At 47.6% G+C, this 12659-nt stretch overlaps 1 protein-coding gene across 1 annotated transcript; it reads right to left on the bottom strand.

The window, feature by feature from the left end:
- Window positions 1-10719: 10719 nt before the first annotated feature.
- Window positions 10720-12427, bottom strand: LOC136528971 (pentatricopeptide repeat-containing protein At3g25210, mitochondrial-like). The gene has a single exon (XM_066521984.1). The coding sequence runs from the start codon at window positions 12359-12361 to the stop codon at window positions 11177-11179; it is 1185 nt and encodes a 394-aa protein (XP_066378081.1). The 5' UTR covers window positions 12362-12427; the 3' UTR covers window positions 10720-11176.
- Between the last annotated feature and the right edge of the window lie 232 nt (window positions 12428-12659).

The raw sequence follows: 12659 nt of genomic DNA, 5'->3' as shown, positions 1-12659 counted from the left end.
GTGTAATTAGTTTTATTTTTTATTTATATTTAATGCTTTATGCATGCGTCCAAAGATTCGATGTGACGGAGAATCTTGAAAAATTTGACGTTTTTGAGGGGAACTAAACAGGCCCTGAACATGGTAGCAAAGTAACCCCAATTAACTGCACAGATCCCACAACACCAGATCTTTATGGAGTGAATTCGTCCAGATTGTTAGATTGGAAACATGAATTTACAGGGCACAGGACGGATTTAGTCTGCTAAGGCTATCCGCATTCGTCGACCTCTATTTTCATCTCTTAAAAGGAATATTCTATCCTAATCATCATCGAGATTCTCTACTCTATACTCATTTCTTTCACACACATGTTTTCTCTATCCCATACTTTATACCAACTACTCTGTATTTTATTTCCCTTCCTCTCTCTTTCTCTCTCCACAGCACACTCTCTCTCGATGCTACAGTGGCGCTACAATGTTTAGCGGGCTGCTCTCGCACGCGCGGTCTCCTGTGCAGCCGGTACGCTCCCGGACCGTTTACAGGCGCGCGGTGCGCACCGCGTTCACGCTACCGGTAGCGTAACGGCAGCTTTAGCGCTGCCCGGTGCGGACAGCCTAATAACCCAACACAGGGATGCGCACAGCAGAGGCACGGACCAGAGCACCGCGGGGATCCGTTCATCGGTCAGGCGACGTAGACGTCGTCGTCGTCGTCGTCGGGGTCGCGGTGGCGGTGGCGGTGGGGATCGACGGAGCAGATGACGTAGACGGCGTAAAGGACGCCGGGGAGGTAGCCGAGGATGGTGAGCAGCACGCTGTGCCGGGAAAGGCAAACCGAGCAACGGGGCTGTAAGCGCAGAGCAAGGAGGGAAGGGATCAGGAAGAGGAGGGAGGGGGACTCACGGAGCAGCAGCCGTGGCGGAGGCAGACGCCGAGGGGCGGGAGGAGGACCGAGAACAGCAGCTCCAGGCACCGGCACCGGCAGCAGCACGAGCACAGGCCCATCTCCTCCTCCTGCGGCAGGCCGCGCGCGTGCAGTTGCTGATTGATGGCGTCTCGGCCTCCGATCCTGGAGCGCTGCCCCGCTCGCTTGCTCTGGGAAACTGGGAGGTGGGATTCACGGCAGCCGAGCGCGGACCGGGGAACGAGTTTTTTTTTTTTTCCTCTTCTCTTCGAGCGGAAGGAACTGAACACGGCCAATCACCACGGGCCACGGCACGACGCGGTCTCGCGCAAGCTGAGGCGAGTCAGCAATGGAAATTCGGGCGTGATTGGATATTTTTGGCTGAATCGGATGCCTGAACTAGTTACTTGGGCCTGGGGCCTGTTTAGTTCCTCTCCAAAATGCCAAATTTTTTAAGATTCCTCGCCACATCGAATCTTTGAACGCATGCATGAAGCATTAAATGTAAATAAAAAATAAAACTAATTACACAGTTTAGACGAAATTCACGAGACGAATCTTTTAAGCCTAATTAGACTATGATTAGACACTAATTGACAAATAATAACGAAAATACTAGAGTGTCGTTTTGCCAAATTTTTTGCCATCTAAACTGGGCCCTGGCCGGCCAGGTGCAGAATGATCTGACAACTAAAGTTTAGTTCTGTCGTCGGACGTTCGGATATTAATTATAACTAAACATGAGCTAATTATAAAACTAATTGCGTAGATCGAGACTAATTTGCGAGACGAATATATTAAGCCTAATTAATCCATCATTAAATTTTTTACTGTACCACCACATTGTCGAATCATAGAATAATTAGGTTTCATATATTCATCTCATAAATTAATCTCAATCTGTGTAATTAATTTTATAATTAGTCTATTTTTAATATCTCTAATTAGTATCAAACATTCGATATGGTAGGGACTAAAGTTTACTCCGGGGGACTAAAGTTTAGTCCGGGGAACCAAACACCTAACTAGTTCTCGGCATATACCCTCTCCGTCCTTAAAAAAGAGTCGTTATGGGAATCGTGTTGGTCAATCTTTTTCAACTTTGACTAGTTTTATAGAAAATAAGTGCAACATTTATGTCTTCAAATAAGTTTATTATGAAAGTATATTCAACGATCTAACTAACGGTACTAATAATGTACCACAAATATTAATATTTTGTAAAATATATTTGGTCAAAGTTAAAAATTGTTGACTTTTTGGAAGCGATAATGACTCTTTTTTAGACAGAGAGAGTACATGAAAAAAAGGGTCAGGCGCCCGCGGTTACGGTCCGTTCTCACGCCTCATTTCGAACGTCCACGTGAGGGCCTGTGCCGCTCGGACGTCACCCACCTGCGCTTGCATTTCGTGCGCCCATGCGAGGGTGTAAGGAAAATGGACCCTAGGTCCATTTACTTTGGATTTTGGTGTTTGATGACTAACACAACCAAATTGGACTAATGAATTTGCAAGTGTTTGTTTTGTAGTTCAATAGGGTGCAAGACGTAACTTGGACAAAGGCGACGTGATGATCCGATGATCAACACCTCAAGCAAGACCTTAGGAGCACAAGAGAAGACCCAAGAGATTAAGCAAAGTCCAAGCATAAAGATTGGAACCAAGCCGTATGCAAGATCGCGAAGAAATGAGCCCACTGTGGTGACCGGATGCTGGACCGGACGCTGGACAAGCGACCAGACGCTGGGCAAGTGGCTTGGTAGACAGGCGACCGGACAGTGGACCGGACGCTGGCGGCAACCGATCGGACGCAGGACATCAGCGTCCGATCGAGTACAGTAAGGTTCCAGAGCGGCAAATCTGCGACCGGACGCGTTCGGTGGCAGACGACCGGACGCTGGCCAGCGTCCGATCAACATATTGTCGGCTCAACAGTCGGGACGACCGAACGCGTCCGGTCAGGACAATTCAGCGTCCGATTAGTAGCAGAATTGCGGGAGTTCGATCCCAACGGCTACTTTCTCAGTAGAGCTTATAAATAGACCCCCCAACCGGCCATTTGAGGGTGGTGGAGCTGAGGAAACATATCAAGGATGTTGATACACCATTCTAGTGATCTCCGCTTGTATAGTGCTTAGTGATTCATCAGGTGATTAGCGTAAGTACTTTACGAAGTGCTTAAGTTGATTAGACCACCGCTTATGCGTTTGCTCTAGGTTTAGACCTAGTGTTTAGTGAGGTTTGCATACCTCCTGCTACCCTGTGCTTGCGAGCACAAGTGTTGTATATCGGAGGGGCTTGAAGTCTTGCGAGATCACACCAACCGAGTTTGTAGTGTGGCCGCCACCATGTACCGGAGGGAACAAGGCCCACGGCGTTTCGGTCGGAAACTTGATAGTGAAGACGGCGGGGAGCATCCGGGAGAGGCTTGCCGGAAGACACGTCGGAGATCCACTTGCGCATGGGGAAGGCCCGAGGCTATCCACGGAGTTACCCGACCGGGAGCTTGGCCCTTATGAGGGATTCCTTGCAAGGGGCTCCAACGAGTTTTAGGGGGAAGCTTGTGCGCTTCTCGATATCTCGGTAAAAATACCGGAGTCGTTGACGGGAGTTTGCATATCTCTACCTTACTCTTTAGCTTCCGCATTTGCGTTGTTTACATTACTTGTTTTGCGGTAGAGATAGCAACTCACTAGCAAAATCATAGTTGCACATTTAGATAGTTCATCTATTGCATATGTTTTGCTAGAGTTAGAAAAAGTGGCCATAGTTTTAGAGTTGAAGTTTTTAAGTTACCTAATTCACCCTCCTCTTAGGCGTCACGGTTCCTTTAATTGGTATCAGAGCTGGTTGGCTCATTTTGGACCTTTGGCTTAACCGCCATTGAGCCGACGCTATTTAGAGTGGTTGGGATGGATACCGCTTGGCCTCCGCAATTTGACGGTTCTAACTTCCCATACTATAAAGCTAAAATGGCTTATTACCTTGAGGCGGTTGATTTGGGTGTATGGAGAGTCACTCATGACGGGATGAAACCCATCAAGAATCCCGAAAAACCCACAAAGAGTGATGAAAAAGAAATGCACTTCAATATTAGAGCTAAAAATTGCTTATTTGAATCACTTAGTTTGGATGTTTTTAACCAAGTATTCACCTTAAATATGGCATACGAAATTTGGTTAAAACTCCAAGAGCTCCATGACAGCACAAGCAATATCCGTAAGCAAAAACATTGTCTAGCAAAGCAAAACTATGATTCCTTTACTATGAATGATGATGAGCTTGTTCATGATATGTATTCTCGTTTGAATCTAATTATCAATGAGCTCCATTCTATAGGATTATTAAAGCTAGATGATGCGGACATCATGAGGAAGATCATCTCCGTGCTACCATAAAAGAAATATGCAAGCATCATCACCGTCCTTCACAACATGGAAGACTTGAGCAACATGACCCCGAGCATAGCCATTGGCAAGTTAGTGGCATATGAAATGTCACGTAAGATGAGTCAAGAAGAAGCTTCTTCATCAAGCAAAGGCAAAGCTCTCGCTTGTAGCGAGACAAAGAAGATGAAGGGCAAGCAAGTTGAGATAAGCTCAAGCTCAAGTTCCTCAAGTGAAGATGAAGAAGAAGATGAGGACGATGATGATGATGATGAAGATTCAAGTGATGATCAATCTTCCTCCTCCACCTCCGATCTTGATGTAGAATCAATCAAAGTGGTCAACAAGGTGGAGAAGATGATCCAAAGGCTCAATGTCAAGGGTGTGCCCATCCAAATTCAAGATTTTATTTTTACAAATCAAAGAAAGGAGCAAAGAAAGAGGATGCTATGAATACGGTGAGTTAGGGCACTTTATAGAAGTTTGTCTAAACAAACCCACACCCAAGACAAAGAAGAAGGCATGCAAGAACCAAGCCCTTACATCAATAAGATCATGGGATGATTCTTCAAGTGAAGAAGAACCCCATCATAAGAGGCGAGGCCGCAAGCACTCATCATCAAGCTCTTCTCGTGTGTGCCTTATGGCACGAGGTAACGAAAGCTCTTCCTCTAGTGAGAGTGATAGTGATGATGATATGCCTTCTTATCATGAACTTGTGTAAGAAAATCTTAATTATGCTAAAGCTTACATTAGTCAATAAAAGAAGCTTAAAAATTTAAAAGAAAAGATAGATAGTTCACAAAAAGTATACAAAATCTTGCTTGAACAATATGAGAACTTTGCTAATCTCAATGTTGAACTATCTACTAAAATTGAGAAACTTGAGACTAGTGCAACAACAAATGCATGCACAATCAATGATGAGCAACTCTTAAAGAAAAATGAAAAATTAAAAGAAAAGTTAGCTAGCTCACAAGAAGCATATAATAGTTTGCTTGCTAAAATGGAAACCATATGCAAACATTGTGATGAGCTAACTAATAAAGTTGTCAATCTTGAAGCCATTAGCACAACCCCCACCAAGGCATCTAAAAAGAAAAGTTCTATCTTTAACATGTCTAAAAAGGATGCCTCTACTTCTTGTAATGATTTATGTTTAGACTCACCTTTGTGCAACCAAGTTTGTATTGAGAAAGTTGTTGTAGATACATGCACACAAGAGGTTGCAAAGGAGAATGATCAACTCAAGCAAGAAGTAGCTCGCCTCACCAAGGATTTGACTCAAGTGAAAGGCAAGGCGAAGCAAACCCAACTTCATCAAGATAACATCGTCAAGGGAGTGAAGAAGCTTGATAAAGGACAAACCATGGTTTGTTACGTGTGCCACAAGGAAGATCACAAGTCCTATGAGTGCAAGGTGAAGAATGGGGGAGGAGCAAAGAAGCAGGAGAAAAAGCAAACAAGCAAGCTCTCCAACACCTACACCAATAAGGTGGACAAGAAGGCCTCCACACCTTATCTCTTGAAAAAGAAGAAAAATGATAAGGTGGTGGCCATCAAGGTGAACAAGCAAGCCAACAATGGGGTCAAATGCTTTTGGGTGCCAAAGAAAACCATTTCAAACATGAAGAGCACCAAGAAGGTTTGGATCCCGAAAGGGAAGTGAGAAGTCTATCGGACTTCGGAGAATTTGGAAACTTGGCAAAGTATGGGTGCATTTCATGGGGTGCATCATGATGGACAAAATCATTGCCAAGTGGGTTAGTGAATACTATGGACCCAAATTCCCCTTCCCATATTAGGTAACTAGATGTTATTACTTTTTAATTGGTACATCTTGCAATTAGATTTTCCTACAATTGGTATCTTTAAGCATCTAGTTACTCTTCATGCCTAGGTTTACATTTGCATGCTTATATCTTTTGTCATACATACACTAGGTATTTCATATGGTAGGCTTGCTCGGTTACATCCTTATTCCTTGGAGCATTCCTACATGGTTTAAAATTGTTTAGGAGCACAACACATAGCTTATCTTACTATTGTTCATCTAATATGTGCCAAAGTCCAAATTGTAGATAATCTCTCCCGGATATCTTTTTGAAAATGATTCTCATATTCATGAGGTGTCATCTTTCAAGTGGTATTTTTTATTCTAAAATCAATGTGCATGATTTCTACAAAGTATTCTACATTTATGTGCACATATTTAGGGGGAGTAATTCTACAACATGGATGCTTTGAGACTAACACTTTTTCAAATGGTATCATTTTTTCAAATCTATCATATGTGTAGTAGTCTCATTGTAAGGAAATTGGAGTCTCCAGAGTTAAGCATCATTCTTCAATTGACATAATCATGTTGTTTTTATTTCATATTTATATGCTTTCTCCATGCATTATATAGATTAAACTCTCTTGTACAATAAATTGCTAATTATGCATATGCTTTGCTTTCTACCATATGTATGCATATATTTAGGGGGAGCTTAGTCTATATAATGTGAGAGTCAAATTTTGTGATCCATTTCACTCTATACACAAAGGATCATGAAATTTGACCCTCCCTTGTGCTACTAATGTCTTCCTTTTCGGTGTTTGATGCCAAAGGGGGAGAATTTGAAGGACCAAAGGCAAGCATCAAGTTGATGTCTACAAGTGGCAATGGTCCGAGAAAGGGAGGAAAAGGATCACGAAATTTGACCCTCCCTTGTGCTACTAATGTCTTCCTTTTCGGTGTTTGCTGCCAAAGGGGGAGAATTTGAAGGACCAAAGACAAGCATCAAGTTGATGTCTACAAGTGGCAATGGTCCGAGAAAGGGAAGAAAGTGGATTATGGATTAGTCTAAGTAATGGTAAAATTTGTAGGAATCCATAATGTCACATGGGGATTTTTGCAAGGGCAAGATAACCTTTCATTGAGTTTTAATTGGTATCTTATAATTGATTTCAATTGGTATCCCTAAATATCATATATGATTTCAATTAGTATCTTTAAGTATTAAATAAACTTGCCCTTTGCATTGCATCCTAGCAAGTAGGTAGTTTTTAACTTTCAAATTCTTATTATTTGCTTGCTTTGGTCGTGTTGGCATCAATCACCAAAAAGGGGGAGATTGTAAGGAAAATGGACCCTAGGCCCATTTACTTTGGATTTTGATGTTTGATGACTAACACAACCAAATTGGACTAATGAATTTGTAAGTGTTTGTTTTGTAGTTCAATAGGGTGCAAGACATAACTTGGACGAAGGCGACGTGATGATTCGATGATCAACACCTCAAGCAAGACCTTAGGAGCACAAGAGAATACCCAAGAGATCAAGCAAAGTCCAAGCATAAAGATTGGAACCAAGCTGTATGCAAGATCGCGAAGAAATGAGCTCACTGTGGTGACCGGATGCTGGACAAGAGACCAGACGCTGGGCAAGTGGCTCGGCAGACAGGCGACCGGACACTGGACCGAACGCTGGCGGCAACCGACCGAACGCAGGACAACAGCGTCCGATCGAGTACAGTAAGGTTCTAGAGCGGCAAATCTGTGACCGGACGCTGGCCAGCGTCCGATCAGCACATTGCCGGCTCAACGGTCGGGACGATCAGACGCGTCCGGTCAGGACGATTCAGCGTCCGGTCAGTAGCAGAATTGCGGGAGTTCGACCCCAACGGCTACTTTCTCAGTGGAGCTTATAAATAGATCCCCCAACCGACCATTTGAGGGTGGTGGAGCTGAGGAAATATACCAAGGGTGTTGATACACCATTCTAGTGATCTCCACTTACATAGTGCTTAGTGATTCATCAGGTGATTAGCGTAGGTACTTTGCGAAGTGCTTAGGTTGATTAGACCACCGCTTATGCGCTTGCTCTAGGGTTAGGCCTAGTGTTTAGTGAGGTTTGCATACCTCCTGCTACCCCGTGCTTGTGAGCACAAGTGTTGTACATCGGAGGGGCTTGAAGTCTTGCGAGATCACACCAACCGAGTTTGTGGTGTGGCCGCCACCATGTACCGGAGGGAACAAGGCCCGTGGCGTTTCGGCCGGAAACTTGATAGTGAAGACGGCGGGGAGCATCCGGGAGAGGCTTGCCGGAAGGCACGTCGGAGACCCACTTGCGCGTCGGGAAGGCCCGAGGCTATCCACGGAGTTACCCAACCGGAAGCTTGGCCCTTGTGAGGGATTTCTTGCGAGGGGCTCCAACGAGGACTAGGGGGAAGCTTGCGCGCTTCTCGATACCTCGGTAAAAATACCGGAGTCGTCGACGGGAGTTTGCATATCTCTACCTTACTCTTTAGCTTCCGCATTTACGTTGTTTACATTACTTGTTTTGCGGTAGAGATAGCAACTCACTAGCAAAATCGTAGTTGCACATTTAGATAGTTCATCTATTACATAGGTTTTGCTAGAGTTAGAAAAAGAAGCCATAGTTTTAGAGTTGAAGTTTTTAAGTTGCCTAATTCACCCCCCTCTTAGGCGTCACGGTTCCTTCAGAGGGTCCGCGCCACTTAAACGTCGCCTGCTCCACGTGCCCGCGCGGGAACCACTCGCGCGTGCCCCATCTCGCTTCCCACGTGCAACACTCGATATAATTTCGAAACATCAAGATGTAATACTTGCAACATATAAAATAAGACAGATGAAACACTTGAAACATGTGTCTGAAATATTTGCAAAAACACTAAAATCATTGAAACACATATGCAACATCCAGATAAAACACTTGCAGCATACGTGTGAAACATATACAACGTCCAGATAAACACACTTGAAACATACGTTTGAAAAAACAGATGAAACATTAGAAACAGACGCTTGCAACATACATGTACAAACCATTGCAACATATGCAACACCCTAATCTACTTTGCAACATCCGTATGAAACACTTGTACCATACCTCTGAAATATCTGGAACATACGTTTGCAACACGCGTTGTTCAGCACAACATGGCGCGGGCGGCGCGGTGAAGTGACGCGGTGGAGGCGGCCGCAACAGCAGATGACAGCACCCGACGCGGTGGAGACGGCCGCGACAGCAGATGACGGCACTCGACGAGGTGGAGGCGGTCATGACAGTCGGATGGAGGCGCCCTGCCACGGTGGAGTCAGCCGTAGTAGGCCTACCTGGGCGCTGCAGCTCGAGGACGGCGGTGAGGAAGAACAGGGCCGACGTGGCCGAAGAGCTTGGCGACGAAGATGGTGGAGTGGCCCTGCGCCTCGGCGTCGTCGATCCACTACAGCGCGTGGGGCGAATCTGCGCGGGCGAGGGTGCACGACGTAGGCGGGAGCGAGCGGCGCTTATCCGTACGAAACACTTACAACATACCTCTGAAACACCTGGAACATACATTTGCAACACGCGTTGTTCAACGCAGCATGGCGTGGGTGGCACGGCGAACTGACACTGTGGAGGCGGCCGCGACAGCAGATGACGACACCCGACACGGTGAAGGCGGCCCCAACAGCAGATGGCGGGCGTGGCAGTCGGATGGAGGCGCCCGCCATGGTGGAGTCTGTAGCAGGCCTACCTAGGCGCTGCGGCTCGAGGACAGCAGTGGGGAAGGACACGGCCGACGCAGTCAAAGAGCTTGGCGACGAAGACAGTGGAGTGGTCCTGCGCCTCAGCGCCGTCAATCCACTACAGTGGCGCAGGGCGAATTTGCGCAAGCGAGGGCGCGCGACGGGAGCGGGAGCGAGCGGCGCTTGTGGAAGCGAGGCGCGCGGGCTGGAGCGAGCGGAGCTTTTTGTCTGGGTGGATGGTTTGATGCGTCCGATGGGAACGGGGCGTCCAAACACCCTAAACAGAGCATTGCCCAAAAAAACATGATTTTTCTTCGTTTCCTCAGGCACAGGCGCACACAGGCGCACAGGCTAGCGAGGGCGCTTACGCGATGGTCGAACTGCTAAGCATGTTCATCTTTCTTCTTATATTTCATCATGGGCGTACGCCCAACCGAACAGCAGCTGAGTCTAGCCAGGACATGTGTGCGCTTCTGTCCAAACAAGGCTCTTTTACATGAGCTTAGCTAGGTTAGTGAGACCCTGATTCTTCTCAGAATCAAATCAATCACGCCCTAACATTTTCGCTTGTTTGCAACTAGTAGCAGCTCACAGTTCTGGAGGAAGTGTCTTGGGCTGCTCAAGAAGAGAAGATGGGTTACAGGTGAAGTAGGGGATGACAAGCAGGTAAGACTTTGAGAAGACAATTGGCTGGGCTTGATCAGCGTTGTCATCTTTTGAGATGTGTATACCTTTGCTAATGAACATGTATGTGCTGGAGCTGAACATTTAATTCATTATGTGATGGGTAAACACAGATAAACATCTCGACGTCTCGAATATGCACTAATGTACTACCTTCTATCAGTCATCCAGGCTATAAACTTTTTATTTTGAATACCAAGTTACCAACACATAAACAAGAGAAACATAACGCCAAGGAACATATAAGACCCATTCCAATTTTGCACTTTATGAGTAAATATAACATGTGTAAACCACTGAAATTTTATGCAGCCATGTCACATATAATACCTAGAATAATTTTAACAAATGGCTGCACCAGGATTTACTTCAAATGTTGCCATTGAAAGTGAGCTGCTATCCCGACAGTGGTCACCGCAACTTGTAGTATAATCACATCGGTGGACGCATGCCAACAAGGCAACAATGCAAGAATTTTGATGCCACACCTCCCGTAAGGTATTCTCCAGGTCTTCTATGAACCTTGAGCCGTGCATCAATCATGCTAAGCGCTTATGTGAGTTGGGTGGCTCCTCTGCGTCAATTCATCGTAAATCTTCAAGCAGATCTAGCCAGTCTTCTCAACTAAAACCAACCATGCATTTGATTTTGGATGACCATGACCACCAGAGTAATACAAGACAATATGTCAAACATTTTTAATCATCAGAACCCTTGTCCAGGACAGGTTGGCTGTTTTGATGAGGCTGGGAAATCCAGTGCAGCCCATCGAGCAATTCTGAGTACATCCTCTGATCCAATGCCCCTCCCTTCTTCCCTTTGAGCTCCTCTAGCACCTCAAATGCCTCCTCTGTCCGTCCAGCCCGACACAGCTCCTCCAGCAATGTCCTGTAGGTGATCATATCTGGCTTCCTCCTGCAATCCAACGTATCCAGTAGCACCCGCCTTGATTCCTCAAACCTCCATTCCAATGCCAATGCCGACACGGCGATCATGTACACGCCTCCAGATGGCACAAATCCCTTCTCCTTCATCTCTGCAAAATACTCCATCCCCTTGTCCGACCTGCCCTTCTGAAACATGGCCTTGACAATATAGCCATAGGTGAACTCGTTGGGTTCACAGCCGTACAGCGGCATTTCACGGAACACCTTGAGCGCCTCGTCTATCTCCACACACCGTGCGTAGGCCTTGATGATGAGGTTGAGTAGGAAGGTGTCCGGAACTACGCCGGAGGCCTTCATCTGGCGGGAGAGGGACCGGACGGCATGGAGGTAAACCATCGACGCCGGTGGGCGGCGCACGCGGCGGACGACAGCGGTGAGGAGGAGCGTGTAGGTCTCGACGTCCGGGCGGCATCCTGCGGCGGCGGGCATGGCACGCATTTTGTTGAACATGTCGAAGGCGAGCGGGAACAGGCTGCGGCGCGCGCAGCAGAAGCGGAGGCAGGCGTTGAAGAGCCGGAGGTCGGGCGCGCAGGCCCCCGCGAACACGTCGTGGACGAGGGCCTCCGCTGCGGCGGGGCGGCGGCCGGACGAGGCCGCGGTGAGCGCGGCGAGGTAGGATTCGGGCGCGTGTCGGAACCCCGGGCGCAGCGCGGCCCAGCGGAAGAGCGCGAGCGCGAGGTCCGGGTCCTCCTCGGCGGTGATCGCCGCGGCGAGATCAGACGCGGTAAAGCCCGGGCGCAGCCGCGTGACCCACGCCGCGAACTGCTCGTCCGGGGGAGTGCGGACGGGGCACGGCGCGGGGGTGGTGGGATCCGGGTCGGGAGGGAGAGGGTGTGTGGAGGGAGTGGTGGTGAGCAGGCGGGGATGGAGGAGGATGAGGTCATGGCGGCGGGCGAGGCGGCGCGCCGCGGCGGCGGTGGCGGCGAGCAGCGCCATAGTGGGGTGGGCTTGGTCTGCACCGCGTTGGGTTCACTGGACTACGAGGAGAGAGGCTAGCGAGCCGGCGACGGTGACGGTCACGTGGGCCGAGACAACCAGGGGCTCGGGGAGGCCCAGCCTTGGTGATAGTTGGGCGAGAACTCGTGAGTCGTGACTATTGCGGCGACATGCTGCCATCTCACGTGGGCCGCCGAACCTAACGCTGATCAGGTTCGTTCCCCCGGGCTCGAGATGTCAACAGAAAATTCCTCGTCGGGGATTAATGTCTCATCCCGTCCCCGTAAAGGTTTATGGG

The sequence above is a fragment of the Miscanthus floridulus genome, chromosome 19 (assembly GCF_019320115.1).
Source record: "Miscanthus floridulus cultivar M001 chromosome 19, ASM1932011v1, whole genome shotgun sequence".
In the NCBI taxonomy this organism is placed as follows: domain Eukaryota; kingdom Viridiplantae; phylum Streptophyta; class Magnoliopsida; order Poales; family Poaceae; genus Miscanthus; species Miscanthus floridulus.
The sequence above is the reverse complement of the archived record's forward strand: the minus strand, read 5'-3'. Positions and strand labels throughout refer to the sequence as shown.